Source organism: Sebastes umbrosus, chromosome 17 (assembly GCF_015220745.1).
Source record: "Sebastes umbrosus isolate fSebUmb1 chromosome 17, fSebUmb1.pri, whole genome shotgun sequence".
NCBI classification, from domain to species: domain Eukaryota; kingdom Metazoa; phylum Chordata; class Actinopteri; order Perciformes; family Sebastidae; genus Sebastes; species Sebastes umbrosus.
In genome coordinates, this window is record NC_051285.1 from 8,679,948 (window position 1) to 8,702,918 (window position 22,971).

General features: G+C 40.8%; 1 protein-coding gene and 1 long non-coding RNA gene across 2 annotated transcripts in view; one reads left to right on the forward strand and one right to left on the reverse strand.

Moving 5' to 3' along the window:
• Window positions 1–17,953: 17,953 nt before the first annotated feature.
• On the reverse strand, window positions 17,954–22,119 carry LOC119475679. Its single transcript, XR_005203847.1, has 3 exons — window positions 21,938–22,119; window positions 20,219–20,289; window positions 17,954–18,082 (listed from the first exon to the last, which is right to left on the reverse strand). It is a non-coding gene; the product is annotated as an uncharacterized LOC119475679 (long non-coding RNA).
• Window positions 22,120–22,123: 4 nt separating this feature from the next.
• The window catches only part of pdlim4 (PDZ and LIM domain 4), a 52,116-nt gene continuing 51,268 nt past the window's right edge, over window positions 22,124–22,971 (forward strand). Inside the window, exon 1 of the mRNA XM_037748590.1 lies at window positions 22,124–22,371. Within this exon, the coding sequence (XP_037604518.1) occupies window positions 22,279–22,371 (93 nt within the window). The 5' untranslated portion in view covers window positions 22,124–22,278. The remainder of the gene's footprint in view (window positions 22,372–22,971) is intronic.

Here is a 22,971-nt window from a genome sequence, read left to right on the forward strand (position 1 = left end):
CAGCATGCACAGTCTTGCCAAATATGCTTATCAAAACCCTTTAAGCAACAGGCGTCCTGAACACACTCATCATGGGTGGAAAAGCTAATACACAGGCTGCTACTGTACCTGGGGATGGGGGGGTGGCGGGGGGCAATGCACCTGTTAACCTTTTATGACTAGTATTGACTCATGCACTATATATACTCTGAATATAATTTACTATATGTGTATAGACAGAAAGTGCTGCAGGGAGGAATAAAATAACTCCCTGACATAAATTACTTTGAGATTGAACGCTTAACATGCCAAATATCTGTCTGATATAGAGGCACATTATAGTGGTACATTTTGTACAAATATAACCTTTTGATCCACCGTAAAGGTACACCAAAGTTAGTGGTAGTTCACAACCTTTCTGGCTCCTTGAAATTAAGAAATGCCTTCTTGTGACCCCCCTCATAGCTTAAACATGAAGCACTTACACCAAATAGTGATCTTCCCTTTTATTTCAAGAGAAAGTATTTTTGAGTAGAGCATGTTTAAGGAACGGTCGGTTTAAGGAACACATTTGTACCAATGCGGCCTGAAAAGTATAGTAAGTTAAAGTGGCAGTAGGCAGTATATTTTTGGCATCATTGGGCAAAAATTCCATAATAACCTTTCAGCATATTGTAATGCAAGTGTTCTGAGAGATAACTAGACTTCTGCACCTCCTCATGACTCTGTTTTCAGGCTTTAAAAATCTTTGAGAGAGCGTTCCTATTGGCTGTGCTGTGGGAGTGATTGCATTTAGCATAAAAAATATGCTCAACATGGCAAACTCAAACCCAGCACGCAACAACAGCTGTCAGTGTGTCAGTGTGCTGACTTGACTATGACTTGCCCCAAACTGCATGTGATTATCATAAAGTGGGCATGTCTGTAAAGGGGAGACTCGTGGGTACCGATAGAACCCATTTTCATTCACATATCTTGAGGTCAGAGGTCAAGGGACCCCTTTGAAAATGGCCATGCCAGTTTTTCCTCGCCAAAATTTAGCGTAAGTTTGGAGCATTATTTAGATTCCTTCCAGACAAACTTGCAACATCTAGTGGCTGAATGTTATCAATGTTATCAACAGCACCTTTAATCCCAGTTAGCAGCAACTGGGGGAATTGGCCATTGCAAATTTGTGAGAAAATTAGAAACTTTGTGACATCAGTATTGCCTCATTTGACAGCGGTGTGGGGCCCAATGCCTCGGGGGAATCTTTCCTCACACAACGACATTTTTCTATATAGTGCAATTTTTTTTGTTGATGTGTAAAACTAGAAGTTTCAAAGTCTGAGCCTGTGGGCCGCCCCTCAGACAATGCTTGGAGAAAGGCACCACTAACCCCCCTCTCAATGTTATTTGATCCCATAGACACTAGACAACTGAGCCAAGACAGCCTAATATTGCTGTCTGACATAACTTAAGACTACACAAAATATATAAAAAAAGGTCTTACCTAAGGCATTTATTAGTTTCTGACTCTGGGAAAGTTGGAAAAACAGTAAAATTCCCCAAAACTACTGTATCTCTGAACCAAGGTCATCATATTTAAAGTGTTAATTTACCCTCAACAGCAAACTAAACATAACTCCTCTTTAGTATTTGACTTAACTCACTTCAGGTCACTAAAACTCAACTACCAACATTATCTGAGTAAAACCAGTGGGCCTATAGTGTCAGCTATCAGGACGGGGTGTGCCAGACCTGAAACCAGCTGATAGTGCTGCTGGTTAAACTCACTCCCAAGAAAAAAAGTAAACTTTGTAATGACCAGATGAATGCATAGTGTAGGCTACATACAGCATGGATGTAGGCTACACTCACACAATTAGTTGTGGGTCGGTAAATATGCGAACTAAAAGGAAAATCAGGTGGAACGGAAATTCGCAATATCTTATTGATTGTCCTATTAATGGGTGTTTCTGCAACTACGGTCACTTCTGACTCTCTTAAATAAAAAAAAGCAACCTCTGTGAATTTTAACCATCAGAGTATGTAATAAATATAAACAAAATTACATATAGTCGTTAAGACTTTAATCTGTTGTATACTAAATGTCCTTACCACATTACAATAATGTGCATTTTTTTACATTTTGCTTTTTTATTTTCTGTAATATTTTCAATGTTCATCAAGCTTTGTGCATCATTGTAAATACTAACATAAAAACAGTGCACACTGCATACTACATATATATCTCGATGGATATGAGTCATCAAGTCACACAGCACTGTAGCTCCATCTAGTGGCCACATATACAAATGTGTACCTCTGAACAGGAAATGATTTTCTCCAAAGTCATCCCAGGCTCCATTTAAAAATGTTGCAGTTTTATGCTACTTTATATATAAAAGGAGATGCAAAATATTCGAATTATAATTAAGTTGTTTTTAAGAGATTCAAGGAGACACTCTTAAATTCGGCATACATATAATACACCAAAAACCTCTTACTGATTGAACATTCAAGCTTTTGTAACTGGTTAGTGCTGCTCCCTAGAGCCCACATGGGCTTGCATAATATTACACTTTTATAGTATGTCCATTCTGTCCTCTTGGCTTTTATTTTGACATGTTTACTTTTACTTCCGGGTCACCTGTTGCCATTCTTTCTTTATTTTACTTTCAAAAATCTTTTTATTTTAGAAAATGTAAGTACAATAACAATATAAACATACAAAACTGGTCATTCCAGAGGTACATCAAATAATAAAATAAAATACAATAAACAATTATAAAAAAATATATATGTATATGGATAAAAAGTAATACAAAATCAGAACAGATTCTCATTGATCCGTAAGAAATTTATCAAACACATAGTTTTGATTGCCTGCTTATTCTTAATGTTTCTTACTGTGGTGCCATATTGTCTCAGTTCTTGACAAAAATTGTCAAAATTAGTTTTGGATTGGTTTGTTCTTTATAAAGGTATTAGCAACAACAAAAAAAATTGGACGGGTTATTTGAATTTGGTTTTCTTGATTTCTTATTTTGTTTTTTTATTCAGAAACCAAAAATGGAAAAACAGCAGTCGTGAACAAAAAAACTAATTGTTCTGAAATTTGCGCTTATTGTTTTGAAAAAAATAATAATTCTTATTTGAGAATTGAACCAAAGCGAATTAGAAAAACTGTAAACTGCCGCTGAGGAACAATATAGCTGCACCGTTCACTGATGTCCACTAAGTGTCAGCAGATTTCAATTGATACAAAATAAACACTTTCAAATTCTCAGGCACCAACACTGATTAACGGACTAACGAACTAACATCATCACACATGAATACAATTGGGCTCATTGGATCCACAATAGTCTCAACTTTACAGTAATACCCAATTAATGTAATTCAAGAGTGTTTAGGGACCCCAGTATTAAGAAATATTCAAATACACCATTTTAGAATAGGTGAAAATAGCACATATATATACTTTATGCAGAAAACTGCATGGTTTTAGCCCCAAACTGTATTTGATTATCATAAAGTGGGCATGTCTGTAAAGGGGAGACTCGTGGGTACCCATAGAACCCATTTTCATTCACATATCTTGAGGTCAGAGGTCAAGGGACCACTTTGAAGATGGCCATGCCAATTTTTCCTCTCCAAAATTTAGCGTAACTTTGGAGCATTATTTAGCCTCCTTGTCGACAAGCTAGCATGACATGGTTGGTACCAATGGATTCATTAGTTTTTTTTAGTTTCATATGATATCTGTATCTTCAGCCTCTGAAAAACAGTAAAGTCCGTCAGGATTAATGCACTACACTAATGCTTAACGGCTTATAACGGTGGTTCCCAACCTGGGAGTAAAGGGGGTCGCAAGATGATAAGCAGAATGTGGAGAGCAGAAAAAAACATATTTCTGTGTCATAAACCAAATGTTAACATATGTTTCACATTCTTTTTTTGATCTTATCTTTTCTTCTTGCGAATTAACGGATCATTTTATTTACTTATGGGCCAAAATGTTTGGGAACCTCCTGGCTTGCTATACAAGATATAAGAGAGTGACCCAGAAACAGTTTTCATGCTGTTTATGCTTTGGCCACCAGGTGTCACTCTCGTCACATTGCACATTTCACACTGTGATGATTTATACAGTCATACATTGAATGTCTCACATTATCTGTTACATTTAATACATTACATCCAATAAAATACAGATGAACCAGCTTTATCTGTTTGTGTGTGGCATATCTGCAGTTAGTAGCAAGCCACCTTTCCCACAAATACCACAATGAAGCAGAATAATGAATCCTATCATAAATCTGGCCTTGTTGACACAACTGGGCGTCTCTGTTTAGCTAAACACTAAGGTATTTTGTTTGCCACGCTGTCAAGGTTGAGGACTAACACGCCAACCATCAGGTCGTTTTCACACCTGAGCAGAAAACAAAGGCTGTGAAACTGTGATTTAGTAATTACACATAGAGAACTGAATGTCTTGGCATGTCACACAGAAACCAGTCAGAGGGAAGAAAACAAATCGTAAACCAAGCTTTAGGAATGTGTTATCCACCTTTAATGTATAGTGGCGGAGACATTGTCTTGTCAATGTGACGTCAGTGCACAAAATATGCTTTCTGGCTCCGTCTGGAATCAGCGGCATCAGGTTTTGGAGTGTCACACGATGACAAAATGACTTTCAGAAAACCGAGCATCTACTTCCACCCATTCATTTAGTTGAGGTTAAGGTTTTCCAGATGTTTCAAGAGCGTCCTTACGTTAAGCTTCATCCTGTGCTCGGCTCAGGCTGGCAAATCAGAGAGGTCACAAGGTCAAAGATGCTCCCTTGTTTTGCAGAGATGATTTAGAGAGGGCACCAAACAGTGTAGTACATGTGTATGTGAGCTGGTGTACTGTCTGACCTTTTGCTTGTGCGTGAAGCCCGAGTGATTGAAAGCGAACACACACGGAGCAGGTTTGGGGTTTCATACGCTTTAATCAAACCTCATCAGCTGAGCTCAAGGGCTCGGCAGTCAACTTCAGCGCCACTTATTCCACCCTGGCGGGGGTTTAAACAACACAGTAAGACACGGAGAAAGTCATTCACTGTGAGTGTGTTTGTGTGTGTATGTCTATGTGTGTGTATGTCTGGTTCAGTGACTCCAACCAGGTAATGAGGCAGAAAAAAGCACACTAAAAGCACAAAGGAGGGATCATGCAGTCTGCTGTTTGAGAGGGAGCATTCCCATGAGTGTGTGTTTCAGCTCTATCAGGTAAAGGCACAGCTTTTTTTAATCCTGCTTTTTATAATTACTACCAACCTAAACCAAAACAAATAAAATAATATGTACACATAATAACAGCTAGTAACTGTAAATTGAAAAACAAAGCATTCAAAAACATGGGAGGAGAAAAAAATGGTGATAATAATATTAATGATAATACACTTTAAAAAAGTAACTACATAAACAAATAAATAAAGCAATAAATAAATAAATAAAATGATAATACATTAAAATGTTAAATGTTTAAATTAAAATACAAAATAATAATAAAATATATAAAATGTTAAATGTTTAAACAACAATTATATAATAATAATAATAATAATAATAATAAAATATATAAATAAATAAGTAAAAATGATAATAAATCTAAATTGTAAATATTTAAACAAAAATGCATAATAATAATAATACAAAAAATATATAAATAAAAAAATGAAAATAAAATAAAATGTGTTTAAACAACAATAATGATAATGATAATAATAATAATAATAATAATAATAATAATAATAATAATAATAATAATAAAGAAAAATAAAGAAAGAAAAATAAATGAATTAAAAAAATAAATTCACACGGCAGATTCCCAACACCTATTTATATCCATGTGGTCCCACCACCATGTTAATTCACCCACATAGGACAGATACAGTGTACAAACTGTGTGTTTAGGGCAAGATACTGCTTTTTATTCCAACCTGCATGTCCTTAAACCGTTAGTGGAGTCAAATAAAGCATTAACGTATTTGTGTAGCACACATGGCATGTTTTCTTGTGGTCTGTGTGTGTAGCAGTAATGACTCAGGGCCGGCTGCAGTACCTGAGGATTGGGTTACATGAGCCGTCTGTCAGCACAGACAAAATGAGCCCCCTCGGGACAGAAGAGACAAAGTGTTGTTCACACCGCACTGATGTCAAATACTATTTAGAAGTAATCCTTCACATTTGTTTTAGGGAGGTTCGGACTCCCAAATGGGTGACACCAGATACTTTTAGAAATCACAGGAATGTGTTGTGAAGTTAGCTCAATTGGTGTGTTATTGACAACTTTACTGACAGCAGAGTCGCAGGAGTTCAGGGTCGCGGGAGGCTCATCTGGGCGAGAGAGTTACACCCTGGACAAATCACAGTCGGTCAAAGGGCTGACACATACACACAGGTACACTCACATTCACAGCTACGGGCAATTTAGAGGCACCAATTTCATCTAACTTCCACCTTTCTGTGTGCATGTCTGTGGACTGTGCTGACCTCTGAGTCACCATGCCATCCAGTCTGAGAATGACAGATGTTTAGCTTCAAACTTTTGCCGATGCTTGAAAAAGAAATGCTAATAAACGCTGAGAAATTTAAGCCTCATGAATCATTAAGCCTGGAGAAAGGTCTGGCAAACATGGAAAATCAGAGAATAGTCTGGAAAATATCCCTAAAAGCTTGGATTGACAATGAACAACTGGTAATTAAAGGAACAGTGTGTAACATTTCAGGGGATCTATTAGAATAAATTGCATATAATACTCATAACTATGTTTACATTAGTGTATAATCACCTGAAACTAAGAATCGTTGTGTTTTTGTTACCTTAGAATGAGCCCTTCATATCTACATATGGAGCGGGTCCTCTTCACGGAGTCCGCCATGTTTCTACAGTAGCCCAGAACGGACAAACCAATCACTGGCTCTAGAGAGAGCCTTTCACATTTTCACATTACCTGAAAGCCACCGTAGTTCTCTGACACGCTTGTGAAATTGCGGTAACGCGAGTAACACAAGTGTAAAACCGTGGTATCACCAGCCGCTGACTTACGTTGCTCCTAGTGTTATTATAGTAAGGATGGCCTCTGAGCGAGGTGAACGGCGTTACCATGGTTTTGCACTCGATGGCTCATGTTACCGCAGTCTTGGACAGGGAGGAATGAGTGGAGCGGTACTCAGTTGGTTGCAATCTGCAGCTATTATGAATATAGCATAATATTGAATTTCTGTACATTTCTTCTTCTGTGTTTGTTTTCAGTTCAGCCTTTCCCCTCCTTTGTTCTGTGTACAAGCACGTATACTTACATGTGTTTGTGAGTGATTGTGCGGAAGTGTATCTGTTTGCACATGCCTCATTTGACTAAAGGCTCCCGTCACCGAGGCATTATCTAACCATTCAGCATATCAGTGACTTACGGCTTCACCAATATTGACTCAGCTCTTTCTAGTGAAAGAGTGGGCAGCTTCGAGCAGATGCACAAACAGGTCGCAGCCTATTATGGTTGTGAAATACAGAAGGAAGGACGCACGGGTGAGGCTCCTCGTTCCTGACCTGCCGGGCCCGAGCTGTTCATTTGTCTTAAACAAAGTTTGTTACATATCCTCCCTTGATGATGATGCATGTGATGCTATACAGAGGCTTTGTGCTTACAGTAACGGAAAATTACACATTACAATCACACATTTTTTATCTGTTCAAAATGTACCTTAAAGGGAGATTTGTCAAGTATTTAATACTCTTATCAACATGGGAGTGGGCAAATATGCTGCTTTATGTAAATGTATGTATATTTTTTATTATTGGAAATCATTTAACAACACAAAACAATGACAAATATTGTCCAGAAACCTTCACAGGTACTGCATTTAGCATAAAAAATATGCTCAAATCAAAACATAGCAAACTCAACAGCCTCAACACCTTTAGCGAGCCACTCAGAAACCGGTAGTGCTACTGAGCTACTTGTTGAAGACCCCTGCCTTATAAGGTTTTTATAAATTGGGATTGTTATTGTTATTGTCTGACATCCTAGAGATTGGATAAAAAAGAAACAAATCATTAGATTAATCAAATATGAAAATATTTGCTTGCTGCATCCCCAAATATTTGTAATACATAAAATAGAAGTCAGACTTCGCTCTCCAGGATCATTGACAAGGTCACCTCCACCTATATCTATATATAATATCATCTATTATGATGTGAAAGTCCCTGAAACCAACACACCCTCTTCTACAAGAACTGGCTCCAAGTTGGTTTATAACACAAACAAGACACTCGAGGGGAAGACCGAGCGAGCACAAGAAACTTTACAAGCCCGACCCTGGAGGTTGTGTCTCGAGAGAGAGCTGCTCTTGGTCCAGAGAGGGACTTCATACCGCACAAGGACTGGAAACCTCCCTCCTGTCTGCTGTTTCAGTGGTTCCCACAGCAATAAATGATGCCAGTGAGAAAGGCAGAGGCTGACTTCTCCTGCTAGTGAGGGATGAATGGTGCTCCATGACCCAGCTGGCTTACTTGCCTTGCTGTTTCGCTCATACATTATTAATGTGTTTATTTTTGTTTCATAACGGCGGCATAAACATCCCACAATGCAACAAGTGACAACAACGTTCATTACGGACGTTGACGGACAGCTCTGTAATGTCATTAATGCTTCAATTTAAGTGTAAGTATAAGATTTCACTTCGCTAGGTGTAATATCTATTATAAATTAATTCAGACTTTGATTCTCTCAAACCGTTGTTTTGGTCACCTGAGGTTGGCACGGGTTACCATGGTTACACGTCTCCAACTGGCAAGGAGGCTCTCAGGAAGTGACGACGTAAACTACAGCTCAGTGCGTCAGAAAAGATACATACTGCTGTTTTTCTCACACAAAAGTGTGTTGACCGATATTGAGTATGTAGTGCGTAGATTTCGGACAAAGCCTAAGTCACTCGCGAGCACGCATAACGTCACATCTGTTGGATTTTTTTGGGTTCTTCACATTAAAAGCAGTCTACATGCTGATAGAGGAAACACAGAAAGTCGCGGAAATCTCATTTTTTAGGTTGGGTTACAACCTGTTCATACACTGACAATAAAAAAACGGTTAAAACACGTTTATAAGTGTAATAAGTTACATACAGTCCTTTTAACTGTTTCATAATGTGAGCACTATAAAGTCCTGTGAGACCACCACTAGGATTTAGAGCTACACATCTAAACCTGACTCACAGCTTGGCAGTCAGGAAGGAGGTCAAATCATCCTCGCTGTGTAAATTATGAGCCCACCAAATCCACAAAAACATAGTTTTGCATGACCTCGGGTTTGTAGTACGCCTGCTGGCTGTCAAATTACATTGACATCCAGAGCACTTTGTTCACATTTGGAGCGGGTGGTTGACTGGTAACAGCACAGGGAGGCATAGAAAAATACACTCCCTCAGACATGTGCTGAAGCAATCAAGGAGCCGAGGGAGGATGGTAACCTTTCAAATAGGAGCTCAGACACAGAGAGCGAGAGAGCGCAGGCCTCCTTGTCTTCTTCCTATTTCATACTGAATCACGCTTGATCACTTCAGGCCAAAAACCACATCTCAAAACCACAGCCTGTTGAAGGAAGTGAGGCCGATTCCTGGTAGAGTGAAAGAGATCCGTGCCAATCAGATATGATGGTGTACACATTCAGTTAGTTATATTCCTGGTACTTTCTATTTATCTATCTGCACCGCTTCAAAACAAAACTGAAAACATAACGTCTATCTGTGGGGTTTTTTATGTTTTCCAGGCAATGATTTAAAACATATCCGGACCAGACATGATGTCACCATCTAGAGTAGCTAAAAAAAATAACCCCCCAAATGGCAAACATTAGTGCACCTGTAATCGAATTAGGTCTTCAAGGCAGAGGGAGCGGAGATTCAATTACATGATTAGGTCTCAGCAGCCTGGTTAGTGACAGTAATGAGCCCACAGTGGCCCGGTTGTTGGAGTTCAGCTACTGAGAGGTTTTCCTGAATACTTTCAGTCTGTGTGGGCTTTTTTTGTTTAATATGTCTATTTCTGTGAAGCACTTTTGAGATGAACCTATTTTGTAAAAAAAAAAATGAAAAAAAAAAGTCATTTGGAAATAATTTTGACTTGACTGGAGTTGACCTAAATTTGAGAAATTTGGTCTCTACTGGGAGCCAGTATAATGAAAACATGATGCTTCTCTTGGCAAGTGGGGATTCACCATAAAAGCCAAACTCAGCTGACCCATTTTAGCTCCTGACGAAACGCTGACCTTTTCAGTCGAAAGGAAGCAAATCCTGCGCACTAAACTTGTTGTTGAAATTTAAAGCTAGGGTAGGTAATGTATTCTAGAAACCTTTTTTTTTAAATATATATATATATTTGTCAAAATTCTCTTTATATCCTGACAGCAATCAATAACTTAAATGCTCTGACAAAAACAATCTGGTATCTGTGGCTTTCGCAGGACTGTAATAAACCCGCACAATCACTTCATTCGGCCCAAATGTAATGATTGGACTGGCTACCGGCCTGTCTACCTGCACACACTCTGCCCGTGCAATCATTGTGCATCACCGGAGTCTTCCACAAGCTTCTAGCTTGACAGCTGTGAGTACTAACGATAGCCATGTTCGTTGTTTACGTTCATAATGATAATTTTGGGAGAGTGGCTTTGGAGGGAGGCCTGAAGGGACGGACTGTCTTTGTTGCCGACTTTGTGATTATTCGCTAGATTTAGTGACTTTTGCAAGACCAAGTCATGGCCAAGACCAGAGTGTATCGAGACCGAGATAAGACCAAGACTTTGAGGGGGCGAGACCTAGTCAAGACCAGACCAGTGCGAGTCCCACACTGCATGACATACTTACCTAACTAACCCTAATTAAGTGGTTGTATTGCCTAAACGCAACTTCCGGTAAAACAAGCGTATTTTGACACGCTATCCCTGGTTTGACCCCGTGTGTCGGACTCCGATGCTGAGGGTCACTGACCAAACGGCGGCATTTGACGAATAGGGAGTGAGAATGTGTCGGATTTCCAATTAGGTATTCACGTGCTCATAAGTCCTCAAACCTTTTTTTTTTTGCTTCCATAACTCTGAGCTCCATCACATTCTCATCGATATCTTTGTTTGTTGATCCATGGTAGAGGGCAAATATCACCAATAAAAGTTGTACGAATGTCTCATTTTAGCCCAGAACTGTTTTTTGTCTGAGATATAAATCAGTCAAACCCTTAATCCGTGCCATAAAAAGTTAGTTTCACAGAGGGATAAACTCGATGATGGACCCCGACAGGGGTATGCAGCATAAAAGAGAAGCAACACGCGATAGTCTGGAAGTCATCATGCAAAAAAAAGGTTAAACTCTCCCTTTTTTAGTCCCCCTAAAGCCACTAAAGTCCCTGAAGCCCCCGGAAGGCTGTAACCAGGTTTTAGAAGCATTCTTCAGGGATGTCTCAGAATTGTTCAGCTCCCCTCGTCCTAAACAACACACACACTAACACACATCATGAAGAGACGTGTGAGCTCACAGCTGGTAATAGTGAAAAGATAAGGGGATGAAGTCAATCTGTTTCTCGTTGTATTTGATGCTTTAATTGTGCTCAATCATACAATAATTGCAGCGTAAAAACACATTTTTCTGCAAGATGTTTTGGAGCAAAGAAACAATAGTTGGATTTTTTTAGGTACATTTTGAAGTGCACTATTTAAGATTTTTGTATATATGTTTCTGCATTTCTATATGACATGATGCCACTATGCTACTCTGAAAATAGTAAATCACAGAAGGTGTCTATCTGCACCCGATTCAACTGTTTTCAGGCAATTATATGGGCGTTAAGCACCATAGATGTGGGTCATTAGGGGCCTACTACGCCTACTACGTTGAAAAAGTGAAAGCGAAACTTAAAAGCAACACATTCTAACATGTAAAACTGAATGAAATGTTACGTTTTGAACACCAACAAAAAGGCTTCTTTAGGTTTAGGCATCAAAACTTCAACTTCTTTAGGTTTAGGCAACAAAACCACTGGTTCACTTTAGGGAAAAACGTTGTGTTTTGACATCAAAATATGTTTCAAAAGTGAACGTTAAGGCTTGCAAACACAAAGATAACTACACGTAGTTGCAAACCCTATTCAGGGTGAAAACCCTGTGTTTTGTGTCCCATCCATCGCCCCCAACCTCCACCCCGTATGGAGTTTCACGCTGTCTACTACAGTGCTTGACTTCCACTTCTGCTAATTACTGCGGTGGCTAGAGGTCGCTGTCGTGTTCTTACCTTCTTTCGGTGATTGACCATATGAATAGACGATAAAACCTACTAGTGGGTGTATTAGGCCCCTATTGACCCACATCTATGGTGCTTATAGTGACGGATAATGCCTATTAAATAGCCTACAACAGTCTAATCGGCTGCTATTTTCCCCAACAGTGCCTGGCAGAAATCATTTGTCATTCCTGCAACATGTAATACTAAACACTGTTTTTTTTCTACTTAAGCCAATGATTCTACTGCAAGGTGTGTACGACATTTTTCACATTGTTGGTGAAGCCATTGGAGGGGTTAACTGTGCACACTGTGACCTGGTTTAGTTCAGTTGGTGCAAAGAGAGGAAAGCAGATAAACAAGCTTTCAAGAAATGAAATGAAACAAAAGCCAGACAACGGGTAATTTCCTGAGAGCGGGTGAGTGGGTGGCTGTAGAAGTTTGTGTGAGTAGGTGTGTGGTTGTGGGGGTGGTTGTATGTGTACTGTTTGGTAGTCCCTTTTATGTCTCACAAGTGTTGTTTGACATTCCTGCACAGGGTTAGACCAAAGTATTTAGAGAGGATGAAGAGAGGGAGGCAACAGGAGGGATAAGGGATAGAATTGTTTATGCAATCATATTTATGTAAACTTTTTTAGTTTCAACTTCCAAAACCTCACAAATGCTTGGTTTTTTTCTTTTCATGTTTCTGTTAGGATGGTTTTAAGAGGAAGCATCTTAACTGTGATATTACACTCTATCTAAACGAGGACTCCCACGGTGTTTTAATTGGTCTTCTTGATAGTGTGTGAATGTGTGGGGTTTAACAGCAGCTGCTGACCAGTAGCTGTAATCCATCCCATGTTCCAGCGCTCCTCATAGAGGAACACTGTGATCTTTAAATGTGGACACTGGCCCTGCTAAAACACGTACGTTAAAATCTGAGTAATTTACGAGTCTTGTGGGAAATAACCGTACATCAGCCTGGTTTCTACTACAGACCCAAAAAAGGTTGAACAATTCCGTTTCAGACCGTGTAACACAGAAGAAAAACAACCAACGAGTCTTCAATGGCGTATAATAAAAGTGTATCCCCAGATCATTTAAACATACAAATAAAATAACAACCCACTCTTCTTGATTCACCAGAGATCGTGCCCTATTCCTCCTGCTTTTTGCCTCTTCAGCTGAGTATTCACGATCGCCTTGTATGGCTGAGATGAACTCAGATGGTCTCACCTATCAGGGACTTCCCCTGTGGTTTATGATATGTGTAATCTTTACAACACCTGTTCCTCCTGGTGTGAGACCTCAGAGTCAAAGATAGCGATGTTTGATGGTTTGGCCCTTTGAAGCAAGGCCAAGTGAAACACTGATGTGGTTGTTGACTAAGACGACTCAGTTTCTCCGTAGAAACAAACCCTACTCCTACTCTTTATTTTCTTTATTTTGAGGTAAACACTGCACAACACTGTGAGCTTATTTACAATTCAGCAGTTTTACAAGGCAAGTGAGATTCCCCAGTATACAGTACAAAGCTACAGAATGAGCTCTGTAACGTTGCCATAACCAACAGAAGACGTTTCCAATTACTTACCACAATTAACAGAGCGAGGGATCACAGAGCGTAGAGCTTGTTAAACCCCCTAAGACCCATTTACTACCAAGGATTGCGAGCACGCAGCTACTGTTAAATGCCTCACGCAATGACGCCACTATAGTATGCAGTCCTGGAGGAAGTGAAAATAACAAAAACAAAAACAAGTAAAAGTCTTGCATTCAAGGCAAGTCAGCTCACTGAAAAAATATATTTTCTTACTTAACCCTGATGGTATCTAGCCACGTGGTTTATTGGTCCAGGTTTTGAGATAGGTCTCAGTGATTTCTGCCTCCGACCCAATTAAATGCAGGTGAATGGAATTGCACTTGTGGTGGTTGTTTTCATTGGACCTATTCTTTTTGTTCACAGTGAAAGCTACAGAATGGATTATCCAGATTACCCATTGTACTTGAATGGAGGCAGAAGTCTCAGAGACTGACATACTGAAAACTGGATGAATAAAATCTTAAAGGTGCTGTGTGTTTGGCGGCATCTAGCGGTGTGGTTGCAGATTGCAACCAACTGAAATTCCTCCCGTGTGCCAAGCATGTAGGAGAAGTATGGTACTTCTAGTATCAGTAGGTCTATACCACTGCATGATTTGTTTGATAAATATTCTATCTAAACAGCCCAGTAAGTACCTCTTTGGTTGGGTTTAAACCTGAGGCTTGTGAAGAAATTAACAAGTTATTGTGCTTGGTTTAACGTTCTGTTATAATGCTTGCAACAAAACAAAGTTGGGTCATTGATTTTAATTCATTGATTCATGTTTTTGCTCTAGAATGTTTATAAAATTATAATAATGTCATATGTGTTATATTTATAGTTATACAGTATACTATATGTATCAATAATATAAGGCTTAAATATGGATACAGACAGACCTAAGCCTGCCAGCTGGCATGAATAGTGGTGGCCGTCAACTCTGTGGTATTGTCCATCGACTGTAAACACGAACGAAGCCGTGAATGTGCTGAACTCAGTTGTCAACAGCTGGCATGTGTACACAGGGGGAAACATTTATTGGTCTTTCCCAGGTCAGAACTATCCAGCACATCAGGACAAAGACTGCATTGTTACAGTGTTGATGTGGTGTGCATCATTTCCCTTCATTACAATGATATTTATCTTCACCAGAAGGGGTTCAGTTCCTGCTATTAATTTATTAGTTTCTTATTACCTCCGTCAAGGAGGTCATGTTTTCTGTTCGGTTCGGTTTGTCTGTCTGTTTGTTTGTTTGTCAGCAGGATTACGGAAACACTACTCGCCTGATTTTCATGAAACTTGGTGGGAGGGTGTAGTATGGGCCAAGGAAGAACGTTTTCCTTAACATTGCGAGCTATGGCATTTGGCCTTGGAGGTCTGTGCTCTCCAAGTGTCCTTCTAGTTTTATTCTGTGAAGCAAACGAGGATCAGCGCTTATAGTTCCTTTATTCACGAGGCAGGCACAGTTGTAATTAAAACCTGACATCAAGATGTAAAGTGTCATAATCTGTGTGGCTAGTTTGTCAGCGCAAAGCCTTTTCAGTACTACTAAGGTGAATTTAATTAAGACATATCTAACCTGACGCCAACCTGCACCAAACCACTTTTCAAGCAATTTCACTATCGCAGACATTTTCTCAATGTTGGAATAACGTCACAAGAGTTTTACTGGAGTTGCGGCGCCCTCCCGTGATCTTGATTGTTTAGTGTAAGGTGGTCATAAAACTCAGTCCAAGCTGTCTTAAGTCCGTCTTTTTCGTTTAATATTAAGTTCAATGACGCAAACATTGTCAACAACTGGTAGGTGCGCTCTCTTCAGCCCCAAATAGTCTTCAGAAAGCAGGTTTGGTAAAAGGAGAAGCTGTGTGTTTTTTTTAAAAATATAACTCGTCTATTGTCCAAGAAGACATTCTTCTGATTTGGAGTCCAAACCAAAAAGACGTCCATGTTTGCGTGCCAACCCTCCGGCTTGAGGAGATGTCTCCCACAAAGACAAAAAATGACACAAGTCTTAACTGTTGTTCGACCAGCCCCTGGATATTTAATTAGTGCCCACATACATTCCTCATGCCACCCCTGTTGCTGTGGGCTCGTCCAATGAATGCTCTCCTTACCTGGATTGTTTACTTGGAGTAACTGCTGATTTAAAGCCTTCGTCACAGCATCAGATTGTCTCATCCTCAGTATAATGAGTGGGCTTGGCGTCAATTAGGGTTTTTGTTTGTGACTCTGGAGAGGAGTTCTCTAGAACTTGTTTAGGTTTAAATGGATGGTTTGGTGGCAATGGTTTGATGATTCATCCTGGTGAGCTTTAATTATACACTCTGTGTGAGATAATGAATTACAAATAGAGAGAGAGATAGAGGGAGGAGGGAGGAAAAGCGTGAGAAAGGAAGGAAGAAGTCAGTGTCCCTACAGATAAAATCAAATTTAAAGGTGCTATTGATAACATTGATAACATTCTCACTATTATAAAAATTATAAAAGCCATACTTTTTATAATTCCATACCTTTCTAAAAGCTCTGTGTAAGCTCTAAGCGCTGCATAGTTTGACCGTTTGGTCGGAGTTTGCGAGTGATTGACAGCTGCTCAGAGACTGCAGGCTACAGCTCGGCTCTGATTGGTTGTTTTCCTCCGGTCTGTGAAATCTTGCAGATGCCATTAGGAACACCGGGGGAAACAAAGGCACATGATTTTTTTTCAGATTACCTGTCTCATGCACTACTGTCAGGATATAGCGACTGGTTTAATCACATTTGCTCAATTTCCACCCACTGATGCTTTAACTCAAGGGTGGTTTGTCTAACTACACACACTCAGTCTTTTTTACTTTCACGTCAGCACACTGCCTCAACACTGAATGAATACATTATTCTTGTTCGATTGTATCTCATATTTATGGACGGTACTTGAAGATCCATTCACTTCTGTTTGTTATTCCAACAACAGTAACGCTTCAGCACCACGTTAAATATTCATTGCCAGCATCTGGTCAGTGTGTGTCTCTTGTGTGTGGCCAGAAAACGTGGCCATTCAATTACAAGTTCGATGATGGATGACTGTGTTAAGGATGACTTTTACGCTTGGCCAGCTAAAACTTTAGCTATTATGAAGCAATTACTTTGGTTTAAAGATGACTGATATGTGAAATAAATAATGTGTGTGCATTTAAACATGCTTATATCCTTGCATTTACTGAGTATAAAGAAACCTTTGAGCCACATCGGCTGTATATTCATACACTGACTGCAGCTGCTCAGTACAAACACATTAAACTTAGCAGCTTGACTGGAACATTTAGTTCTGATTTAGAGATAATTGTGAAAGAAGTGGACACATACTCTTCAGATGTATTTCCTCCGGTATCAAATGTTCTTCTCAGTTATGTATAATCACATCAACTTGCAGATGGTTAGTGTGTAAGTCTGCAGCGTTCTTATGAGATAGCTTTGGCCCTGTGGTCCTCTTATGCTATGAAATCATCTGTTTTTCATTTCTGACTCAGCGATATTGCAACCACATAAATTAAGCTTCATGATTTCCCTACAACTATTTGCTTCCCCATGGGGCGCTCCAGGCACAGCGCTGTAAAGTGGCACCATTGTTTTCAGCCTGTGCCATTACAAACAGCAAACCATTTGCAACGCAGGGGACATAAAGCTACCAAATGTCGTGTGAGCTGAAGAGAAGCCGTGTTTTTTTGTTAATGCGGCAAAGATGTTAGCAATCAGGAGTTACATCTGCTGCTAGATTTGCCCGCAGCAGATTTTTGGACTTCACTCAAACTCATGGTAGTGATTGTAAACCCTGCACCTAATGGGACTCAGGCACTAAAACACTGACATTATCAGCTTGTTGTGGTGAGTGTTATTCATTTATGTACACATATCAGTCAGACATTAGAATTCATTTGGAGTCGTGTTTCTGGCCACCTGACAAACTTAAGTCCAATATTATTGGCTATTGTGTGACGCCATTAATAATTATTAGACTCTATCACTACCAGCGACAAAGCTGAGGAATCAACAACAGTTTAGATGACATCACTCTCCCAGACAGCAGAGGTAATCCAGATGGAGGCAGACAGCTCATGACTACAACACCGCTCATCTTACCTGCTGCCCCCTCAGGTTCTTCTTTGCTACGTAACGCAGAGGCAAAAACCATAGAGTAGATAGATTTGTAGGGGTTTAAAAGGACTTCTTAGACGCTGCCCAGGGTCTGTCGAATGACGACCATCTGGGGAAAAAGAACAGAGGGACGGGAGCTCTCTGTAGTTAGCCTCAGATTTATTGGGAGCAGGCTTTGAAGAAGACGCATATCCGACGAAATGTCAGCCTGTTCATCTGCTCAATAAATCTCCGGAGCAGACCAACAGCCCTCTCATCCTCTCTTGTTCTCTGGTTAGTCATCCTTTGATGTAGCCTAGGTAGCAAGTAAAGGTGCAGTCTGTAAATATCGTTTGGTGACACTTTCTGAAATGTGATTATTGGCTTTGTTTACATGTCAATACAAATTGCTGTATGGATATATTGTGTTTGTCAGTTTTTTAAATCTTAAATGCTCTTCCTAAACTATTGTTGTTGAAACAGTGGGCAACTCCGGGGTCTGAAAAGTGAAGCCAAATGAGGAAGTGCCTTAAACTTGCATTCTTTCTAATAGCCAGCAGGGGGCGACTCCTCTGGTTGCAAAAAGAAGTCTGATTGTATAGAAATCAATGAGAACAAATAGACCATAAAGCAGGGGATGCTTTAGGGCGTGGCTACCTTGTGATTGACAGGTCGCTACCACGGCGTTGTTGTCCGGTCTGGGAGTTGTCAGTGTTTTTGTCTTACAACTTTAACCCTTTCACAGTTTGTTTTCAGTTCATGAAAGTTAATTATAACCTTTTTGGTTGCCTGAAAATGTCTTATTCAGTGTTCAGCTGAACTTAGCTCCACCTTCTTTTGTCACTTCTGGTTGCAAAAACCCCAAATGGCGACGACCAAAATACAAAATACTTATATCTGTGGACGATATCTGACGTTTGGTACCCACTTCTAACAAGGCTTGTGAGCCAATTGTATAACAACGTTGGTATCAAATGGTATCTCTGTGTCGTCAGTTAATGTGGAAAAAACGGATAAATGGCTGAGTTTGACAGTGGTGTCTCTATTAGGCTCTCCAAAGTTATCAATTGTACCTTCAATTTCTCCTGAATCCAAAGTCCTGAGAGGAGGTTTCTAAGCTTGTGTACACTGAATTGATCTGACTAGCGATCACACCGCTTGCGTTTCTTACTTTCTCAACGTGCTCTGTTGTGTCACAGCACCTCATTGTGCAATGTTTATGCAACACTTTCAAAACACCCTGTCATGCTCTGACGATGATACCTGATGTTGAGATCCAGCTGGTTTGACATCAGTGCCACTGTTTTTACACACATTAACTGGAATGGGTTGGTGTCTGACTCAAATTGACTCAGACCTTCAGACAGAGCTCCACATGCCTGCTGTTGTCTGAACGGCAGATTCCCAGGAATGTCTATATGAGATCATTCTCTCTGCAGTAGAAAAAACGTACTCAAGCTCAATGACTCACTCTGCAATTGGCAAGGGAAATGAATGAATCAAGAAGTGGGGCAGAGAGGATTCTCCACTGACAAATAGGAGTGGTGTTTTCTGCCAGTGAGGCGTCCAAATTACAGCACAACATCTTCATTGTTGAAGATGATACTCAGCAGGTACAGCTGTCTGGTTAAGACCCTAATCAGTGAGTTATTGACTGATCTTAGTTTTAACTGCATGTTCAGATTATTTCACAAGCCCCAAAGGTGTTTTTTTATGTTTTCATTTCTTGATGTGTTTTTTAGTAAAATGTCTCAACAACTGTTGAATGGATTGCCATGAAATTTGATATTAGATATTCATGTCCTCCACAGGATGAATTGTAACAACTTTGGTGATCCCGACTTTTCATCTAGCACTATCATCAATCAGGTAGACATTTTCATTTGTCCAATGCTTTGGTTTATGACAAAGCACCTGCAAAATTAATGACATCATCCTCAGCTGCACGTTGTGATTAGTGCTAATTAGCAAATGTTAACATGCTAACACCAAGGTATAAGGTTACAGCTTCTTTTCTATGAGTTTTTAAAGGTGCAATTTTTCATCTAAATGTAAGACAGTTTTAACACACAGACTCACTAACAACTAAATCTAAATGTTTTATACCTAGTTGTGATGACCCCTGTCCTTCCCTGTTAAACTTGTTCCAGGTGCCTGGTGGCAGGGGGCCGTTAGGGTCAAGTGGGAACACCTGGCCATGGTGTTCTACATAAATATAAAATAGCTCAGTGATTAACCAGGGAAGTCAGTGATCAATAAACCTTACCTGTATGTTCACTGATGGGGATGATGGATTTTGGACTGAACATGATTACTGGACACCAGTAAAACGTCCACCTAAAAAGTGCCGTACAAAAATTTCTATTGCATTGTCATATTCTACCAAATAATAAAATATTATACATATAATAAGGCTGCGTTCGAAATTCCATACTAACATGCTATTTAGCAGCCTACGCTAAAACAGTATGTGAGATATTTTAGTATGTCCGAAACCCTATGCAAATTGCATGCTATTTCGTAGTGACGTCAACGTTAATAACGGACATAGACAGACAGCTCTGTAACATCAATAACACTTCAATTTAAGTGTAAGTATAAGATTTCACTGTTCTTGTCGTAATATATATTTTAAATTAATTCTCACAAACCAGCGGCTAACAGCGCGTTGGCTCTGCGGCTAACAGCGCGTTGGCTCTGCGGCTAACAGCGCATTGGCTCGGCGGCTAACAGCGCGTTGGCTCGGCGGCTAACAGCGCGTTGGCTTGGCGGCTAACAGCGCGTTGGCTCGACAGCTAACAACGCGTTGGCTCGACGGCCAACAGTGCGTTGGCTCATTGGCTCGTTGGCTCGGCGGCTAACAGCGCGTTGGCTCGGCGGCTAACAGCGCGTTGGCTCGACGGCCAACAGCGCATTGGCTCGTTGGCTTGTTGGCGCGTTGGCTCTGCGGCTAACAGCGCATTGGCTCGGCGGCTAATAGCACGTTGGCTCGGCGGCTAACAGCGCGTTGGCTCGGCGGCTAACAGCGCGTTGGCTCGGCGGCTAACAGCGCGTTGGCTCGGCTGCTAACAACGCGTTGGCTCGGCGTCCAACAGTACGTTGGCTCGGCGGCTAACAGCGCGTTGGCTCGACAGCTAACAACGCGTTGGCTCGACGGCCAACAGCGCATTGGCTCGTTGGCTTGTTGGCTCGTTGGCTCGGCGGCTAACAGCGTGTTGGCTCTGCGGCTAACAGTGCGTTGGCTCGACAGCCAACAGTGCGTTGGCTCGTTGGCTCGTTGGCTCGGCGGCTAACAGCGCGTTGGCTCGACGGCTAACAGCGCGTTGGCTCGACGGCCAACAGCGCATTGGCTCATTGGCTCGTTGGCTCGTTGGCTCGGCGGCTGACAGCGCGTTGGCTCGGAGACTAACAGCGCGTTGGCTCGTTGGCTTGTTGGCTTGTTGGCTCGGCGGCCAACAGCGCGGTATGTTGGCTCGGCGGCCAGCAGCGCGTTGGCTCGGCGGCTCACAGCGCGTTGGCTCGGCGGCTAACAGCGTGGTATGTTGGCTCGGCGGGCAGCAGCGCGTTGGCTCGGCGGCTAACAGCGTGGTATGTTGGCTCGGCGGGCAGCAGCGCGTTGGCTCGGCGGCTAACAGCGTGGTATGTTGGCTCGGCGGCTCACAGCGCGTTGGCTCGGCGGCTAACAGTGCGTTGGCTCGGCAGCAGCACTTTTTTCAGTCATATATTTTCATCATTGAAGTTTTGTTAAAATTATTGTTATAATATCGTGTATGGTATCGAGATCATGAACCCAATATCGTGTATCATATCATGAGCTGAGTGAATCGTCACACCCCTAGGATACATCTCACTGATATAACTCCATATTGACATTAACCAAGGAGGGAGGGGGTTTAGCAACAATAACAAAGATATGCTGCATCTAGTTAGCCCCATTTACAGGCTACCTACAGTGTTGAACAACAAGCTGATGTTTGTGACTCACAGTTGTCATGTCACAGCAGCACACTGCCGGCTCGGTCCCCTCCTCCTCCTCCTCCTCCTCCTCCTCCGGTGCTCCGGTCCTCCAGGTCTCCTCCCACTCCGCATAGACCGGCTGAAGGCGGGCAGGAACAGCCCGTCATCTCACGTCAGAGGCGGCTTCGTTATTTAAACTTGAGTGAAGAGAGGAGGAAAGTTTTCAACAGACGGGACAGCGTTGCCTAGCAGCTAGGCAGAGAGAGGACTCTTTGCTATACTTTGCCTTTTTACTGTTACCCCGTCATCTACACATCGAGGAAACCGAGGATATCCATCTGTCTGCTTCTCTCTCAGTCTCTACCAAACATGAGCCAGACCGTGACACTAAAGGGACCCTCTCCTTGGGGCTTTCGACTGGTGGGAGGACGAGATTTCAGCACACCGTTAACCATCTCCAGGGTAGGTACACTGCAAAAACAGCCCCACTAGAAATAACCCAAATATTCTTCAAATTTCGACACATTTTCTTGTTTTAAGCAAAAAAAATCTGCCAATGGGGTAAGCACATTTAGCTTGGCTAGAACTCTTAAAACTAGCCTATAAATCTAGACACTTTAAGACTGTAATGTGTCTTAAAACTACAAAAAAAGGGCACAATTTTGCTTATTACAAGCAAAGAAACTGTTATGTAAGACTTAAAATGAGTATTGTGCTTTCTTGATTAAGCTGACTTTAATTTTATTTTTTTACTTAATTTAAGAATTGACACCTTAATTAAGATTTTAATATCTTATTAAGAAAAAGTTAGATGTATTTTCTTAAAATGAGATTATTTTTCTAATGCAAAACTTGCTTGTCAAGATTATTTTTCTTTTTAGGCAAAAAATAAGAAAAATCTCCTAGAAACTTTTTTTTACTTTCTTAAAAATCCTTTTTTGCTGCCTGTTGCTCTCCATTATAAGCCCTTTTAATCATCCTTATTACAGCAATTTCACTGACTTATTCTGCATTAAAGTAATTCACATGCTCAAGGGATGTAGGAAAAGTTGCTCGTCCAAT